Raw genomic sequence first — 20,450 nt, forward strand, 5'->3', positions numbered from 1 at the left:
TTAGCTCCGCCATCAGCTAGACGAATCCAGGGACACTTAACACTGGCATCTTTGCTGTGAGTGCAGTCATGGTCACCCCATCCTCGATTCCTGCAATCGTAGATGTGTGCCTCGCTGCCTGAGCAAGCTACGTCATCCATCCAAATAGGACCGGTACCTGGACCATAACTGGAACCACGGTACGCTGCAGAAGCACGAGGGAAGCCAAGCTGTCTGCATATTACTGTCGCATCGTTCATATCCCATGCGTCGTCGCAAATTGTGCCCCATTGACCATTATAGAAAATCTCCACTCTGCCACTTGATTTGGAGCCACCTTTTAGACGGATTGAGCCAGGGCTGATTGCTTTCAATAATGATAATAAAAACAATAATATAAGTTGATTGGCTATCAAAAGTAGACTGACATTAAAATACTGTCGCGTTGATCGGAATCATATGTAGTCAAGCTCATTTATGCTTTAGTGAAGAAAGCCAATCTCCAAGATTAATACAGTTGTAGAACGAAGTCACCGTCTAAAGTTACATCCTGAAAGGAACGTGTACTACAAAAACTTAGCTACTATTGACTGGACATAGTAGATTTGAAATAACCAGGCACGGAAAGATAGTAATAGGCGCACCGTTTTCAAGTTAGAAACTGCAACAAACTAATGATAGATAGAAGCAGGTACAAGGAAAGAGGTCGTGGCTCTCAAGCTGTAGGCTCGCTAGCTACGCTTTTCAAATACACTGCACCCGCTCTCTGGTCGCCATCGTTACTCTTGTCGTGATCTTTGCCCTCCCTAGACCTTGTGGCCTTTTGGTTTTGATCGTTAATACGGTGTAACTCCGCCTTGTGAAGAGTGCCTGTTGCTTACTTATGGTTGTTTTCTATATCGAACGCTTGTTCAGTTGACGGATAAGCGTGATTTACCGTGTCATGTGACAGGAGCCCATGAGTAGGAGCTTGCCTCCCTCATACACGCCCTTGTGAGTCAACCTTTGCGCGTATCTTTCTATTTTTAGAACGCCACGAGTTCCTCGGCTCTGCACACACCGTTTTAAAAGGCCAATCAGAGTAAATTCCTTGTCTAACGAAGACAAATAAAGCAGTAAAACTGTATTTAAATCGTGCAAATTGATGTAAATTTATGTAAATGCGAGTTTTCTGCTCAAGGGTTCGTTCTAAAAATAGAAAGATACGGGCAAAGGTTGACTCAAAGATCTACTGGATATGGAGGCTCCTTCTAATAGGCTCCTGCATGTGATCATGAGTGGTTTCACTGTCGTGTTTTTAGCCGAGTATCTCGAGCAAAATATACAATTTGCCTGTCCTCAATTGATTGGCGTGCCACTAATATATGACTGTCTCTAATACGGCGCGGCTATCTGTACTCTGCTTTGCCATATTCCTAACTTGATAGGTAGATAGATAGATAGATAGATAGATAGATAGATAGATAGATAGATAGATAGATAGATAGATAGATAGATAGATAGATAGATAGATAGATAGATAGATAGATAGATAGATAGATAGATAGATAGATAGATAGATCGATCGATCGATCTATGGTACTAACAAATTTCCTTCTAAATGGTAGAATGCCAAAAACCGTTCTCTGTAACTGCTTGGAGAAGAAAGAGTAAAAGTATTATTTGGACTTGGACATGGACATGCAAGCAAAGAAACACAAACAGCATAAACGGAGTATCAGGGAAAAAACCTGTCCAATCAGAGCAGAGAACCAACGGGTTTAATCCACTGACTTAACTGGGGCGTCAACCATCCGCATTACCAGCAGGCGAATGTTACCGCTGCCAATCCATCCCAGCATCCCAAATTTCGGCAGAATGCGAAGGAGTAAGTCAGGTCAATGGATGCGATAAATTTGGGGCTCTATACATCTATCAGTTCTAAGTACGCTTTAGACCGTTGAATACCTGCGTAACGTGCGACAAATCCACTGTATTCAGTTCCGCCATTGGAAGTAAAGCGAACGTAGAGGTGATTTGAAGAACTCGTGATAGGCGAAGGAACAGAGCTTCCGCTGAATCTCCCAAGTAAAGGGGAGGACAATGAATTCCCATCGTACACGGTGACGAAATCATATCCACTTTGCGTTAGAAACCGGAAGAAGGTAAGATGAAGCTTGGCGTTTGAGGAAAATTTCCAGAAACAATCCATATTGCTGCTGTACGTTGACTGGGATCGATTGTGGTTTGATCGTATTATTCCGCCTGTATTGGTGACGTCACGGACCAGCATACAAGAGTATGATACAGACACCGTTGGTGCTGCAGAGGCCGACAAAAGGTACATTTACAAAATTAATAATAATAATAATAATAATAATAATAATAATAATAATAATGATGATGATGATGATGATGATAATAATAATAATAACAATAATAACAATAATCACAATAATACTACTACTTCTACCACTACTACAACTACTACTACTAATAATAATAATAATAACAATAATAATAATGATCTATTATTATATTTGTTATTATTATTATTACTATTATTATTATAACTTCGATGACAAAGGAACAATTTGCGGAGGCGCATGCTATGGAACAAGTTAAATATTAAAAAAAAAACCTCGAAAAACAAAATACTGTGAAGTAAAGTGGATAAAATGGTTGCTTATGATGACGATGACGATGGTGATGGTAACAAAAAGGTGGGACACAAATTAGAGCTGTTTTCAAGTGAGTGTCGTAAAACAAATACCAAAGTAATTAGTTCCACCAATGGCAGCAGATGCAAACAGCGCAATGAAATAATCCAGATTCTTAGCAATTCCATGTAACTTGCTCAAAGCGCGGGAAAAATCGGTTTTGGTTTTCATTCTCATTGGTTGCTAGACTGGCCCGAGATTCGTAAACCAATCATCAAGCATAGCAATTGCAATCGCGTAATTACTTGTGAGAGTCATTTGAAAACGTCTCCAAAAGCGAAAGTTTGCGGTGTGCGAGCCAAATAGTGGACAGGAGTTGGATCAAAATTAATGAAAACCGCTAGAATACCTTTTAAAAGAACAACGCAACCAATCTTTTAACGCTTCAATCATTTGCACTTAAAAGAAAAATTCCTTCCAAAACATTACATCATAAAAAAAATTTTCACACTACGTTGAGGTTTTGTAGAACTGAATTTCCTTAATTATTAAAGACGTTATTGTGGTTCAAAAGTTGGAGCAGGACAATTCCCGTCCACCAAACACACTCCCCTTTTCCCTTGATCGATGACTTTGCGACTAAAATCGTGATGCTCAAATGTTCTTACCTTTTATTACTGAACGAAGAACATTGATTAACATAACCTTGGATGAAATGACATTGACCCTCGCTTAGCAACGACCTACCTACCCGCGATAAGACGAATACGAAAGACCAGATTGAAAGGCTTTGTTAAACTTGGAAATGGGTTAAAATGGTAAATTGACAACCTTGGAGAAATTTAAAAGCTGACGTTTCGAGCGTTACCGCTTCTTCAGAGCGAATTAGGGAATTATGGGTTGTTAGCCTTTTATACAGTGAAAGATGGCGGTAAGCTAGTGGTGGGGATATAACCGTTGTGGGTGACAAGAGTAATTTAGTTGAAAGAAAAGCGTTCGCTAGAGAGGGAGTCAGTTTCAAAACCATCTTTCTTGTGTATTTTTGCGGATCGCCGTGTTGTCCCGATGTAGGGAAAGGCCGCTCATCACTATGTTTGGCTGGAATGGTTAGGAAGGTTATCGTGTGGAGCGACTTGTTTTGATGTTTCATTGTCGTTTTTTCCACGTCTCGCACATGTTTATGGAGGTATATCTATGACAAAATTCATTTATCATTATTTGAAATAAATTTATCCAAATCTTGAATGCATCAACCTAAAGCTGAATGGCAACAATCCGATTTTGCAAATGGCCATCACGGAAAAAAGCATAACCCAGAGAGGCATAACGCAAAAAAGCATGACGCAAACAGCCATAACGCAAATAGACATCACGCAAATAGGCAAAACGCGAATAGCATAACGCCACGAAGCATAACGCAAATAGCCATAAAGCATAACGGATAACGCAATGAGGCATAACGAAGAGCCATGACGGAAAGAGGCATAACGTGAACAGGAAGAAAAAGTTCGATAGCTATTATATATCCTTTCCTTGATTAATCAATTGACGTTCCTTTTAGAGCTGAAATTATTTACGGAATACACAGCTAGTCTCCATTCTTCAAAAGGGCCTTTCCGTTATGCCTTTTGCGTTATGAATACTTGCGTTATGTTTTTTCTGCGTTATTTGTTTCTGCGTTATGCCTTTTTTGCGTTACTGCTTTTTGCGCTATTCCTCTTTACGTTATGCCTTTTTGCGTTGTTCCTTTTTGCGGTATGACTATTTATGTTATGCCTTTTGCGTTATGATTATTTGCGTGATGCCGCTTTGCGTTATGCCTGTTTCTGTGAGGGCTATTTGCAGAATCGGCTTGTTGCCATCCAGATAGGATTGAGGCATTCAGAATTTCGATAATTCTATCTCAGTATTGAATTTTGTCACAGATATACCTCCATAGACGTTCGCAAAAGCGGTCTCCAAGTCTAATAATCTAGTTTCGCCAATGTATATCATTTGCAAAATGCGCATGTGATGCAATAGATTACATTTGTCGAGGTGAATGTAAAGTGGTCAATGATTTCAGTTAACAAAAAATTGGTTTTGAAAATGTAAATTGACCACCGTACAAGGATTCTAAAAGCTGACGTTTCGAGCGTTAGCCCTTCGTGAGAGCGAATCGAGGAATCATGGGCTGTGTGTAGTCTTTATAGTGGAGTAGGAGCTACGCTATTGGTGTTAACAAGGCAACGTGAAAAATAGGAATGCATTAGTTAAACGAAAAGCGTTCGTTAATACCGTGGGGATTAAGGGTGCCGATTTGGAAGATCAATTTTTTTTCCAGACTCTTGCGGCTTTCCGTCTTACCTTGCTGTAGGGAAAAGCCGCAGTTGGCCAAGTGTACTTTGGAGTGGTTAGAGAGATTAAAATGACGAGCGACTGGCTTAGATGCATCCTTGTCATTCTTCTCAACATCGCGAAGGTGTTCGCGGAATCGGTCGCCAAGTCGTCTACCTGTCTCGCCAATGTACAATTATTTATTGCATAACGTAAAGATTATACAATAAAGGACATTTGCGGAGGGACATGTGAAACGATCGGCGATCTTAACAGATCGCTTAGAACCCGATATTTTGCTGGTGTGAAGAGTGAAAAGACAAGTTTTGCATCGTGAGCTTTGGTCCTTTTTTTTCTTGTTTTGTGGATGAAAGGACACGTGCGCACTTAAAAGTACCCGATTGATCGAGGCTATGACGTAGCAATAGTCAAGGATTTCTCCGGATGACTGAATGTACTTGAAAACACAGACGAGGAGTGCAATACTTTGTAAACTTGAATCTTAACCCAGAGGCTTAATTGTGTTGATATTGGCTCCACCTCTGAACAGATTTACCTCGTGGTCGTTAAACAGGGTTTTATATGTGAGTTATATCAGTGCAGGAGTTTTACAAAGCGAAAGAGAGCTTGCACTGCTATCCCGCACTGCGTTTCGCCAGGTGTTCACATAACAAAATGACATTTAGTTTACAAAAATTTATTCCCTTTTAGAAATTACTGAAATATTCAGTGGAAAGACCGCCGACCGGGCGGCTCAATTGGATTAGCATCCGACTACTGTGAAGGTAGGTCGCAGGATATTAGTGGGTTTTTCTTCACACCTTGGCTCCCTACAGCACTCAACTTTCTAAGTAGATAGTAATGTCGTTATCATTGAGTGTAGAATTATAGTTTTCGTCAAGTGCTTTCAAAAGATACGATATATTTAAACTGGCTTTTTATGTTGTCAAATCTACCTCTGCATATTTTTCCGTTGCCAGAGTATCCCGGCTTGCAAGAACAGCTGTAGGAACCAAGATTATTGATGCACAAAGCGTTAACGGAACAGACGGGTTGGAAAGAAGTGCATTCATTTATATCTGCCAAAAAAAGAAGCAAAACATTTAGCTGGAATCTGACCCCGGCTAGCTATTGTAGTTTATTGTAGTTTATTTTATAAAGACGTAAAATTCAAAATCGTTGACTGTAGCCCTTACTCAATTGGATGAGCATCCGACTACTGTGAAGGTAGGTCGCAGGATATTAGTGGGTTTTTCTTCACACCTTGGCTCCCTACAGCACTCAACTTTCTAAGTAGATAGTAATGTCGTTATCATTGAGTGTAGAATTATAGTCTTCGTCAAGTGCTTTCAAAAGATACGATATATTTAAACTGGCTTTTTATGTTGTCAAATCTACCTCTGCATATTTTTCCGTTGCCAGAGTATCCCGGCTTGCAAGAACAGCTGTAGGAACCAAGATTATTGATGCACAAAGCGTTAACGGAACAGACGGGTTGGAAAGAAGTGCATTCATTTATATCTGCCAAAAAAAGAAGCAAAACATTTAGCTGGAATCTGACCCCGGCTAGCTATTGTAGTTTATTGTAGTTTATTTTATAAAGACGTAAAATTCAAAATCGTTGACTGTAGCCCTTACTCTAGATTTGCGTGCAAAGCTACTACCTTCTTATTTTACAAAATGCTTGTTTGAACTGTGTCTGGTGGACTTTAAATTACCTTTGCAAGTTTTTCCGTCCCCAACATATCCGGGTTTGCAAGTGCACCTGTAGGAACCAAGAGTGTTGTTGCATGTAGCATATACATGACACACAGGTGAAGAAGCAGTGCATTCATTAACATCTACAACATAAAGGAACAATTTTAACCGCGATTAGCATGTAGTCCATCTCCAAACCCGCCCCATTATTTTGCCGTTTAAGTGCAACAGGATAAGGCAACCGAAAAGACTTCGAGGGAACCAGGAAAACGTGGAAGAAGATGAAGTGGTGGAGAACGAGACCGTGAAAGGATTGCAGGAGAAAAAGGGTACACGGATGAGGTTAAGAGAAGAAAGATGAAGCAGATGGAGCTGCAGATGAAGATAAAATTAAACCAGATAAAAATATAAGGGCTATAAAGATGTAAATTTTGGATGAGCTTTAAGATGTGGATGTAGGTGAAAATGAAGAAGGGGTTCGAGATGGAGATGACGATGATAACTTACATAAATCCTGACGTTAGGATATAGCCAATGGAGATGAAGAAGAATATGGAGAAGAAGATTAATTACAGAAGTGCGAAGTTATCAGAGCTCACCTTCAGTTTTCATATCGCAAAATGCATGAACTGGAATCCCTGGTTTTATTGAAGACATCCAGTATTTGCCGTTGGGTGATCTTCCTTCACTCATCTTAATTTCCTTGCAGGACTCGGCTGCTAGGTCAGAGATGGAGCCTAGTGGGACTGAAGTTGAGAAACTGGGATTATTTCTTTATATTTGTTTTAGCAGTCTTTTCCATGCAACAAGCCTAGTTTGTTAAAGTCCACCTACCTCTGTTTATGTATTTTCTGAAGTAATATCTGTCTCCATCAGGAATAAAATCCTCAGGTCTGGCTTCCTTGGTACGATCACTGAATTCGCACATATGGAGAGACATCACAAAGTTGAAGCTTTGGCATCGATCATCCTTGAGGCAGACGGAAAGGCAATGAAGGCCAATATTGGCCATCATTGTTTGATAGAAGTGTCCTTGCAACATCCATCCCAAGATGGACTCCTCAGATCCAAATGCAGGACATTGCTGTGACTTCGTTTTATCGACAATTTGACAAAAGGCAACACAAATCAAGAGCACTGACAGCACTTTCATTTCTTTTGCGATAACAGCTGTAAAACGTTTTCCAGACAGCTAAAAAGAGATTAAAAATGCAGACCTATAAACTAGATCTTTTTCTAATCACTAGCAGTTCTGATATATCAGTGCATTGATGGTTTCGGTTCGTTGGTATCTCTATATATATTTGCTATTGGTAACATAACCCCGTAAGTTTTTATTGCCGCATTTGAATGTGACTCAATAATAACTAAAACGATATTTTGTTTCCAGGTAATTCATTGTTGATTTTTTTTCTCAATTCAGCTCATCACTCAATCTGGTGATGCAAGTTCCCGCGAGCACGAGCGGAAGAGTTTTATTCTCATAAACCGAGAATGAGATGTCAGTAAACCTTTCTTCAATATTGCTTGTAAAATGGATCGTAAAGATCGGTTAAAGTGAATTACGGTACGCACAAACAACGTTCTCTCAAGTATTATCATTACTTTGCAACTCGATCGTATCCCATGGCTGCACGACCAATCAGAGAAGACATCAAATTGTGATACACAAAGCACTAGTCCTTAGAGACAGGATAAGAAGTCTCTTGAATAGTTACCCAAATTGCAATTTTGAGTCAACAATCGATTGTGGCAATACATTTAGAACAGATTGTGTTAAATTTCCTTAAATAGATGGTGGAAATTCTAACCGGTCTATTTACACAGGAAGATAATATCCAGCTAATAGTTTGTGCACATTCTAAATCACGAACGCACGAGAATTTATTTTTCAAACACATCTTCAGATCTGTAAAATTATTATAGATTATTAGTCTTCATCCAATTTAAAATTCGTGAACGGATTCACATGTATACATAAAATGATATTAGAATACTCCGAAGGAACAACATGTTGATTCTATCATAGAATCTGATATAGGTTTAAGATGTTATCTCGCGACTAAAATTTAATCTAATATTTACTGCCTCCTTACAAACTCAGAGGTACTCAAGAAATTCTAGTCAGGCTATTTACACAGAAATTTAAGCTAATGGTTTGTGCATATTCTAGATCACGCACTCCCGAGAATTTATTTTTTTAAAGACATCTGAGACCTGTAAATTATTATGGATTCTTTTTCTTCATCCAGTTCAAAATTCGTGAACGTATTCATATGTATACTTAAAAGGACATTAGAATACTCGGAAGGGACAACATGTTGATTCCATCAAAGAATCTGAAACGCTTAAGATGTTATCTCTGGACTAAAATTGAATCTGGTTTGAAGTATATTGGGATGCTAATACTTAATACAATCTCCTTGCAAACACGGAGGCACTCACGACGATAAACTTTCCCTAATTTACAATTTCACAAGGCTCTGGTGACCGATAATGGAACGAATAATAAATTATTAATAAAGTACTCTATTATGCCTCAGTCATTTTTTGGGTTTTTTTTCAAATTCCAGAAATCTTAGTCCGTAAAACCGGCGACTGGGCATTTCCAGAACATTCGCAACAACATACTTTCGTAAGACAGAGCAACTTTAACTTCTTGTTCATAGTCCTTCTTGGCCACAACATTACCCATATTTGGATCGAGTGCCGAATAAATGCCTTAGTTTAAATCAATTTATATCCGTCAGTTTGTTTCCCCTCGCAGATATTAAAATAAAGAGTCTCACAAAAAATATTATTAATAATAATAAAATAAAATTTATTTATACCGCGCAAATTCAACTATGCAGTTTTCAAATGCGCCTTACAATAAAATAACAATATATAACACTATATAGTCAAAATTACACGAATGAATAATTGTCTAGTCTATAAATTACAATACTATATTAGCAAAAGCTTTTTAAAAAAGTATTTACAACCCATATATGGGTTAATCAAGTAATTAAAAGAAACCTACAGTATCAACTTATTTCAGTTTTGGACGTCTTAGCGGGTATTACTGCTTCAAGAAACGAAAGCCTTCTGCTAGCTCCCTTAAAGGAAGATCACGCAAGGACGACGACGACGGTTACGAGAACGCCACAAAACAATACCTCTAATGCCCTGCACGTGCGCTTTTCATGTTGGTACATTTCTTTGCCGTCCTCGTCCCCACAACGCCGTGAATTGACCAAATTCAGGTTGTGAGGAGGACGTGAGAGCATAACGGTACATTTTTCAATTTTCTCGCCAAACAACCACACCGTCCATGCCAATTTTATTCCTGCAATGTTGATACACACTTTCCATTCCGAACGACTTAAGGTTATAACAAAGTTATTACAATAACGATAAATAATATATTTAAGAAGACGTTCTCACTGGCGTCATCGTCGTCCTTGCGTAGGCTCCCTAATGTATTAAACACTTAAGGTAGTTTCTCTTCTGATTTTTTGTCCAACTTCCACTGGAATTATCTCCGCAATATGAAGCCGAACTTTTTAGATCAACAGATAGACTTGTTTATTGTTACCAGTTGTGGCAATAGCTGAATTACAGGTGCACAGCAGCTGTTTCAACAAAAGAAATAATCACATGCATTTATTTTGAAATGGCGTCTTTTACACAGAAGATTCCTTTGGTGATTCGTGTTGCTTTCAGACTATCATTGCCTCGTAATTTTTGTAATTTGTGCCAATAGAAATAATTACCTCGCTTGGTGGCTGTCTTTTACTGTCCTCTCTAGTGACAAGGAAAGGAAACTCTGCACGGATCTCCCCGATGGTCTGTCACGCATGCGCGTTGTGATATCAATGCAACGTCACTTCCACTCAAGCGTTTAAATTCAATATGGTTATAGCGGCTTTTACACCGGTTATTTGTTTAATTTTTCTTTCAAAGTTCTGGACGATTTTGAAGAGATCCGTGCTGAGGCTTTGTTTCCTTCTTGCCAGAGGCCAATTTAGGAAACCTCTATCAAGCAGGGTAATAGCTGATATAGTATTAAACAAAAAGCTGGCATTATTACTAGTTTCAGGTATATTTCCTATTTGTCAGGCCCAGGAGTGCAAGCAATACATTTTTTTCCTAGCAGTGAATTGCTGCTGTCCACTGTTACTTATTTTACGTTTAATACCTCTGTATGAATTTACAGGTAAAGAAATAGATGTTCGCTTACTTCGTGGCAAAAGCAACTTGCCCACTTGCTGACTTCCAATTATCCCATTTCCAATCAAACACAAAATCTGAAAACGAATTTTGTCGCAGATTTCACTAATTGGAAATCTATTTCAGGACGCATTTCAAAAGTAAACAGTTCCTTGGAGGATGGCTCCGAACTCGTAGTCCAGCTGATCAAGGCAATCAAGTTAGCAGATAAGAGCGAATTTGGTTGGTCAACATACAGTCAGCAAGTATTTAAGTGATGGCTTGAATTCTGATACCTACGACGGAAAGCGGATTTCCCGGTCTGAGATTAAAGCGGAAAGGGAAGCCAAAGAGAGTCAGACAGAAGAGGAACAAGCTGTTCAGCTCCCAAGCAGCTTTATCATCATCTTCAATCCACACGCACTCGTAATTTTGATGAAAAGCGTAGTCGTTTGGGGCCTTGCTTCAAGATAAGTATTGAGTTTGATTTTCTTGCCTTTACTTAGGACATTCTTTGTTTTTGCCTTCGCTTCGATATGACGTCATTCGACCGACCCATATCCAATGTTTTCCAGAAATTGGGGTTTTAGTCTGTTTGCGTTTGTGTCGTAATTCTTTGGGTAGCGCAGAATGTTTTAAAATATCTGCGGTTTAGCAGATACTTATTTTCTGCGCGTCGCTAAAAGAATGCGTATAATTGTCTTTTAGGGTTATTGGTAATCAACTCTTTTGTGGTATTGTTTTACATATTGGCATATAAATTGTGTCTTCAAGGTGTGAGTTCTTCGGGTCGAAAACTGTATGAACTACACATCGCATTTTTCTTGTTGCTTTACTAATCATTTATTCCGTCCGCTTTATTGTTCTCATGTATGCTTTAGTTTGCGCAGTCATTATTATTTGTCTTATGCCCTCTTTGTTGATCTTCCACTTGAGTCTTGCATGCAAGAAATCTTCTGTTGATCCGAAGAATGCTGGATCGATTAGATGAGTAGAACATGGTAACGTCCCGAATCAGAGAGTTGAATATAATTTTGACGCGTTTAACGTTTACCTTGGGGCCGAGTTTAATTCCGGCTATGGTGATACTACCAGCGTTAAAGGACGCCTGAAAGCTTCTTCCGAATTTTGGGCCTCATCCTTAGCCGCTTCGGATTTTGTCTTAAATGTTATGAATGAAGAGTATAGGCTACCTTTCAGTCAGTTTCCTTCGCGTTGTTTTCTTTGGAATAACATGCCTGCCTGTAAACATCCTGAATTTGTGGCTGAGGTCATAAAAATTATCGGAACTCCTCTGTAATGGGTGTTTTGTTGAGCACAATTTACCGCTGCATTGTGTCAACCGTTTGACTGTGGCAGAGAATAAGAAACTCCGCCTTGTTATTCATCGTTGTCCATTAATGAGTTTCTTGTTCGTTCCTTGTCACAAGTTATTGAGGAGAATCATTGTCTTTTTTTTCTTGGAATCTCAAATCAGGCTATCACCACGTTGATATTTATCCAGACCACCAAAAGTATTTGGGTTTTTCTCGGCTATTTAAAGGTACTCCTAGGTATTGTACTTTCTCAGTTCTCCAATTTGGTTTGAGTACCGCAAGTTTTTGTTTCACTAATCTTATGCGTCTTTTGGTTAAGCGAGGGAGGTCTATGGGGCATGTAATCTTCGTATACCTTGATGATGGCTTTGCTAGTCAGCCCGATCGGCTTTCTGCCTTGGCTGCGAGTTCCATTCCACAAAAGTGTTACGTTCCCCGTTGAAATAACTAGCACAAAGGTAGTTAACAACCAAATATTTTAATAAGGTGTCAAAAAGGACTGTAACAAAGTCTTCTGAGCTTTGCGATTGGTGGCGGCTCTGTATCTATCCGATAATTATGGAACATCCCTTGCAGCTGGGCCTATTTGCCGCCTTTTTACCCGCCAAATGTGCTATGCAATCCTGCGTTGCTGGAAGAGCTGAGGTTCTGGCTGTGCAATCTCGATCATTTCAACGGTTATTCTATCAGGCCTCTTCCGTCAACGTCTACCGTGGTGCTCACCGACGCCAGTAGATTTGTCTTTAAAGGTTTTTCCGCTTGTCTAGGTGATGCTGTTGTTCGTGGGACGTGGACGCCCAAAGAAGCCGCCCAGAGTTCCATGCTTAGTGAGCTCAAAGCTATTCTCCACGTATTGGCTCATACGCAACCCAGCCTCAGTCTAAAAGGGTAATTGTTAAGACCAACAGCCAAATCGCCGCCCGCAGTCTCCTTGGCTATCTTTAGACCCTGGCCCTTGAAATTTTTCACCTGTGCTTAGAGAACGCAGCCTTTTTGGAAGCTCAGTAGATTCCTCGACCTCTTAGCGACAGAGCCGATTTGTTGAGTCGGTTCGTAGATCCAGACGATTGCAATTGGTCCTTGCATCGTGCTGTTTTTCGTTTGTTAGACGCTCAGTGGAGCTTCACACAATTGATCGCTTCGCGTCCCACTACAACGCTCAAACTACCCCTTTTCAAATCTACGTATGCTTCACCAGGAACCTACGGTGTCGGTGTCTTGCCTCAGGAGTGGAATCGCGGGGACAACTGACTGTGCCATCCAGTGAATTTGGTGGTTCAGTGTGTGCGCCATCTTGAAGCTTGCCGTGGCTGTGGCACTCTGATTATTCTAGAATGGCCCTCAGTTATTTTCTGGCCTTTTCTTGCCTTCCGGGTCACGCTCTTTCCAGCCATATGTTAAGTATTTCTTCCCTCTACCCAGGATGCGTGACCTTTTCTTGAAAGGCTAGGCCCGGGGCAAAAAGTCTCTTATAAGAGAAGACCGTCAGTTTTCAGTGGGTGTGCAATGTTTACGATGCTTGCCTTGAGTTTAGATTTTCGTTAAATCTTAATTTACTGCGAGGTGAAAGTTGAAAGATTGTTTGTTTTTATGTTCAATGGGCCTAAAGCACCGATTAGGTTAGGGTTTTTTTTCTTTTATCACTAAGGTTTGCCCTCTTCGGGTGGCCTCCATTTAAGCACCGCAAGTTACTCATTTAGAGTGGTGTTGCCGTTTAGTGCGCATTTGGTTGGATGTTCACCAGTTATATGTTTTTCCCCTTTAGAGGGGTGATTGACATTTAGGCAATGATGGATGCCATGCATGAGGCGAGTTTCATCTCTTTTTTTTTTTTTTTGAGAAGTTTTCAATGTTGGCGCTTGGTCTGATACCAGTCTGCTTCGTGATGTGCACCTTGGCAGGTTGATGCCTGACTTGATGGAGCTTCAACTCTGTTCCAAGTCCTCTTCCACAGTCTTCTATTTATTTAATTTTTTTTTCCGGCTGGAATAAATGGCAGTTGTAGGCTAGCTATGTCCAAAACCGACGTCCCATTTGTTCCGGCGCATCCGCTACACGTGGCTCTGTCACTAACTGATCTGAGTTTTGCATTTCAGCCATGGAGAAGGGAACGGGCGTTTACTTGCTCGAGGTTGCCGTGTATTCGATCAGATGGGCTCACCAGATTGCCGGCTTCTTCTCGTTAAGTCATGTCTCGAGGGCGCCAGACGTAAGCTTGCCCGTCCAGTCCAACCTTCGTCGATGGGTGAATTGAAGGTCGCCTTGGTTCCGCCCCAGATTTCCTAACATTTTTCCTCTAGAGGTTTTTTCGTTAGGGCCATGCCACAAATTGACATTTCCCTTTTTATTCAACTTACGCGACGTACAATCTACTTCAAAGAAACATTTTAAATAGGCAGAGAAGATTCAGGATAAGTGAGGCAAAGAGTCGAACCCGGATCATTGACTTCTCATTGCGGTTTCCATTATCGACTAGACTAACGAGACAAGCTTCCAGAAAGTCAATTTTCATAGTGATACCCAGCAAAACAAGTAAAAGGTAACCGTCTTCCGGACAGTGGTCTGTTTGCAGACTTCGTTAAGCGACTTAAAAAGATACGTGTTTTCACGGGTACGATCAAATGCAGAGACAACAAGCAATGCAATAATAATAATAATAATAATAATAATAATAATAATAACAACAATAATAATAATAATAATAATAATAATAATAATAACAACAACAACAACAATAATAATAATAATAATAATAATAACAACAACAACAATAATAATAATAATAATAATAATAACAACAACAACAATAATAATAATAATAATAATAATAACAACAACAATAGTAATAATAATAATAATAATAATTATAATTATTATTATTATAATAATAATAATATTATAATAATATTAATTATAATTATAATTATTATTATTATTATTATTATTATTATTATTATTATTATTATTCCAAGGGGATTCCCTGTCACCATTATTATTCGTGATAGCACTAATACCGTTGACTCACATCTCAAGAAAAGCCGAGCCAACATACAAATTCTCCGATGATGGAGAGAGAATCAACCATCTCCTGTTATGGACGAGCTAAAGCTTTATGCCATGAATGAAAAAGGGGTGGACTCCCTAATCCAAACGGTTCGGGTGTTTAATGAAGATATAGGGATGGAATTTGGAATAGAAAAGTGTGCTGTATTAGTAATGAAGAGAGGAAAAGTTGTTAAATCAGAAGGCATAAATTTACTGGACTACAAAACCATACAAGGACTGAAAGTCGGTGATAGTTACAAGTATCTGGGCTTATTAGAAGCTGACAGGATTAAGCATGAAGAGATGAAAGAAACAGTAGCCAAAGAATATAAAAGGAGAGTACGGAAAATTTTAGAAACGAAACTTAATGGGGGTAACCTTGTCAAAGCTATCAACACGTGGGCTATTCCTCTCCTGAGATATTTTGCTGCATTCCTTGACTGGAGAAAGTCAGAGTTACAAGATCTAGATAGAAAAACCAGAAAACTATTTACCATACATACTGGTCTCCATCCAAAGAGTAATGTCGATCGTATCTACATACCGAGAGAAGAAGGTGGACGAGGACTAATTAGTGTTGAAGACTGTATAGAATTTGCTACCTTGGGGTTGGAGAGATATATCAGTGATAGTGATGAAAGACTGATAAAGGCTGCTAGAAAGATCAGCGGTGGTCATAATAATGAAACAGAGGTTGAGTATAAGATACGTAAGAAAGGAACAGCGGAGGGAAAAGGTTATGCACGGACAATTTGTACGACAGACGAAAGAAATATTATGGAATGAACCCTGGCTTTGGTTAAAGAAAGGAAGTGTAAAAAGGGAGACTGAGAGTCTTATTATGGCAGCACAAGAACAGGCGCTTGCAACGAATCTGATGAAAGCTAGAATATATCAAACTCAAGAGGACAGTAAATGTCGAATGTGTAGAAAGGTGGATGAAAGCATAAATCATATTGTGAGTGAATGCCCTAAATTAGCACAAAAGGAATACATGTATAAAAGACACATGACTGGGTGGGTAAGAACATCCATTGGGAAGTTTGTAAAGAGAAAGGTTTCATTGTCAATGAAAAGTGATATGAACATGTACCTGAGCCAGTACTAGAGAATGAGGGATGTAAAATATTATGGGATTTACGATACAGACTGATCACGTAATAGAGGCAAGAAGACCGGACATGATTGTTGTTGAAAAGAGAAATAAATGCTGCAAAATAATATATTTTGCAATACCATTTGATAGCCGTATTGAGGAGAAAGAAGTCGAGAAGGTAGTAAAATACCAGGATCTAGCAAGAGAATTGAGAAAGTTATGGAAAATGAAAACAAGGGTAATTCCTATTGTAATCGGAACATTTGGAACAGTTCCAAAGGATTTAAAGACGAGACTAGAGAATCAAGTGAAGCTATGATCTTCGCAGTTATGAGCGCAATTTTTGCAATTGCGTAGAGAAGCCTGAAAAATTCAGGACTTCAACGGGGTTTGAACCCGTGACCTCGCGATTCCGGTGCGACGCTCTAACCAACTGAGCTATGAAGCCACTGACGTTGGGAGCTGGCCATGAATCATATATGAACTGCGGATATGAAATCAAGTGAAGCTATGATCTTCGCAGTTATGAGCGCAATTTTTGCAATTGCGTAGAGAAGCCTGAAAAATTCAGGACTTCAACGGGGTTTGAACCCGTCACTTGATTTCATATCCGCAGTTCATATATGATTCATTTCATATACCATTTCATCACTGATTCATTCCTCACGGGACCATTAGAACCCACAAATGGCCAGCTCCCAAAGTCAGTGGCCTCATAGCTCAGTTGGTTAGAGCGTCGCACCGGAATCGCGAAGTCACGGGTTCAAACCCCGTTGAAGTCCTGAATTTTTCAGGCTTCTCTACGCAATTGCAAAAATTGCGCTCATAACTGCGAAGATCATAGCTTCACTTGATTTCATATCCGCAGTTCATATATGATTCATTTCATATACCATTTCATCACAGACTAGAGAATATTGGTATAGAGACCAAGATAGACGAGCTTCAGAAAAGTGTGATTCTGAACACAGCAAGGATTCTTAGGAGGGTTCTAGAAGTTTGAGGAGACTTGTTGTCACTGGAGTACTGAAGTTCCATTGGAAATCCAATGTGCGAAAACAAGATGATAATAATAATAATAATAATAATAATAATAATAATAATAATAATAATAATAATAATAATAATAATAATAATAGCACGTCTGTTGTATTCCCGATTTGAAATTGCCAACTACCTTAAGCTACATGGTTTGGGGACTTAAATTTAATTATAATTCTGCCTGTTTTCATTCTTTTTACAGCAAATACGGTTGTCATATTAAGATGGGATATTGCGTCGTGTAATTGTTACGAAGTGCCCAATGTCATAAAGGATGGCCATGAGAGTTGACCGCAAAAAACCTGGTAAAGAGAATCCCAAACAGTGCCCAGCTATTACGAACTATTCATGCGCAAGGACCTATCATTCAAATACGGGGAATGAATCACTTTCACCAAACAGTCGAAACGCTTACATCTTTTGTCACTTCGAAGTGTTTCAGTTGTTTCCACCTTATTAATAAGAAGGTAAAATATTTCATACCCAACGCTGAAACGAATCTTTCAACTATGAGTCATTTCTATTCCTTTTATGTTTTGCACTGACCTGCCGAGCTCCACTGATAATATGTTATTAAATTAAGCGGTTGAGCACGAGACATTTCAAGATACACTGACCTCCGTCGTTATTATTGATGGTATAATTTCCTAGTTCTGCAGCTGAACAACAAGACCCGTGGTAACCCACCATTATTTCTGTTCTCACGATTAGAGATCACTAGACAATTTTTTGCAAAATTACAATGTCGTTTTCAGTCTTCTTTGCAACAGCTTTAGTTCACTCAGGCAGCAGCCAAAATGTTTGTAAAATTCACTAACAATTCATAAGAGTGATTCATAATCAGTGGGCAGTATTGGAGTCACATGTGCACTTTCATAAATCCCAATACAATCAACTGTCTGAAAGCACGGAGAGGGATTGAATATGTAGCAGGGAAAGGCTGGCGATGATGAATTATTAATCAATTGTATTAACTTTTGACACAGACTCCTACTCGGCTGCTTAGTATTCATTAACTTTTGATACAGATCTCTACTGATTAAAATGCAAAACATAAAGGTGGTCAATGGTCATATTTTTAACATGAATTTATTTTTATTTACCCGACAAATTTTCTCCCTGACAATATGCAACACAAATTTCCTGAAACATCCCAGATTGTCGTTTAATCTTGTATTACTTTTCCCTAGTATGTTGAACGCCATTTCGCAATGAACATTTGCTAAATTCCAGTTAATAACGCAATTATTCAAGCAGGTAAAGCATCTTAGCAGGGTACCGTTCGTCACTTTATATCTCTACTTCACAAATAAGTTTGCCAAGCCAGAAGTTAAAACTCCCTGCAGAGATGTGCTCAAGTTGTACTGATAGGTCCTCGAGATCGGAAGACTCAAGTCCGTTTCTTCCTTGTGTTCCAGTTGCACTTTTTTGCTCATTCTTGCGTTCTGCCAGGTGGTAAAAACGTTCACTTCCCATTTCGTATTTACAGATACCTGCTTCGGACAGCAAGGCGATTTCCTCCTTTTCGGTTATGGGAAAACGAAAACGTTCTGTCGCCATAATAACGCTTCATCAGTGACTAATGTATTACTAATGCCCCGTCCACACGTATCCGGAGATTTTTGTATCAGCAATTTATTTTATGCGGATACACCTAGCGTCCACACGTGTCCGCCGTATACGCTCGGTGTATCCGGAGATTTCTGTATACGCTCTCCAGAGTGGAAATTTCTGTATACGCTGTGTATCCGGATACGTGTGGACGCTCGTATCCGTATATTTTTGTATATGCTGACCTCACAGTATCAGAAGCAGTCTTTTTCCGCGCGAGATTTTCCAAACTGCCGGCGAGCAGAAACGTTGTGTGTTCAATGCTACTAGGACTACTTTCAAGCCTAATAGCGTGTCTCGAACTAAATGTTGCAATGTTAAATCTAAACTTTAGCTACTTGAGAAGACGTCTAAGCATTATGTGGCATCTATCCATATCTGATTCAGGAATCAGACGCCAAAGACTTCTCAAAATTAAAGAGCGAGAAGACAAGTGTCTTTGGTTTTTTTTCTCTTAATTGAGACATTTTTTTATGGTGTTTTTTAACAAGAATTTTTTTCGCTCTTCAAGCTCACACTTGTTTAAACCTCAAGTAAACAAACAAGAAAGCCGCGAATTTGGCGCCAAAATTATCGCAGGCTCAGCTTTCTTTGTAATGCGCATGCTCTGTTGACTAATCCTTTGAGATGTCCGGATACGAATCGGATACGTGTGGACGGTCGTATACGATTCGTATACGCTACGAGTGGACACAGATATTTTTGTATCCGCATAAAAAAATCGAAAACGTAGGGAAGATCGAAAGATAGTTTATTTAACCCTTTCATTCCTACGATCGAAACCTTCATTCTCCTAACTAGTATCATGGATTTCTTTGTTGGGTAGTCATGAGAATTTGCTGTTAGTTCAAGATCATACCTCTTAAGTTGATAATATTCTTCATTCTCAATACCTGTCTGACTGACATTTCATTGAAATCGTGAGGAGAATTTACGTACCGATCACTCGTGGAAGCCAAAGGGTTAACTTAAAATAGTTAGTACATAAGCAGCCCACTAAGGCTGAAATGTACAAATTTACAAAAGAAACAATTAGTGATTTAAAAATTATTTTGGACTGAAATATAAAAAATAAGAAAATAAGTGTAAAATGTCACAAATAGAAGACTACACAAAGTAAAGCTACTACTTTGACATTCCGGATATAAAGACTTCATGAAACTCTTAGTGCGTGTGACCGAGTGAACAAAAAGGCGCTTGTTTTCTTGGATAATATCGAGAGACATACTTCGGGGGCACTTAGTGGTGAAGTTTATGACTGTTTCGGCTGCTACCGCATCAAAGAAACGTTACGCCTCCTTTGCACGAAGTCAATTTGAGAGGAAAACACTTATCAGAGCATGCAGGCAATTATAAATATTTATCAAGGACGAAAAGCTCGCCATTAAAATGCTAAATACAAGAACAAGTCAGAATCGTTGGCTCGATATTAAATTAAATGCTGTCCACAGAGTGCGAGAGAAAAATAAGGCTATAACACGGGATTCCAATCAGTGTCAGGTTTGTCTCCAGACTAAG

The 20,450-nt window shown here is 39.2% G+C and overlaps 1 protein-coding gene and 1 long non-coding RNA gene across 2 annotated transcripts in view; one reads left to right on the forward strand and one right to left on the reverse strand.

The window, feature by feature from the left end:
• The window catches only part of LOC138032779 (uncharacterized), a 9,591-nt gene extending 1,498 nt beyond the window's left edge, over nt 1–8,093 (reverse strand). The window contains exons 1-7 of the mRNA XM_068880504.1: nt 7,467–8,093; nt 7,232–7,378; nt 6,653–6,775; nt 6,333–6,455; nt 5,891–6,013; nt 1,927–2,280; nt 1–346 (exon numbers count right to left, since the gene is read on the reverse strand). The exon at nt 1–346 is cut by the window's left edge and continues 1,498 nt beyond it. Of these exons, the coding sequence (XP_068736605.1) occupies nt 1–346; nt 1,927–2,280; nt 5,891–6,013; nt 6,333–6,455; nt 6,653–6,775; nt 7,232–7,378; nt 7,467–7,785 (1,535 nt within the window). The 5' untranslated portion in view covers nt 7,786–8,093. The remainder of the gene's footprint in view (nt 347–1,926; nt 2,281–5,890; nt 6,014–6,332; nt 6,456–6,652; nt 6,776–7,231; nt 7,379–7,466) is intronic.
• Nucleotides 8,094–10,539: 2,446 nt separating this feature from the next.
• LOC138032805 (uncharacterized) lies at nt 10,540–18,379 on the forward strand. The gene is made up of 3 exons (XR_011128466.1): nt 10,540–10,661; nt 10,971–11,297; nt 17,524–18,379. It is a non-coding gene; the product is annotated as an uncharacterized lncRNA (long non-coding RNA).
• Nucleotides 18,380–20,450: the final 2,071 nt, after the last annotated feature.

Source organism: Montipora capricornis, chromosome 14, assembly GCF_036669925.1.
Source record: "Montipora capricornis isolate CH-2021 chromosome 14, ASM3666992v2, whole genome shotgun sequence".
NCBI lineage: Eukaryota > Metazoa > Cnidaria > Anthozoa > Scleractinia > Acroporidae > Montipora > Montipora capricornis.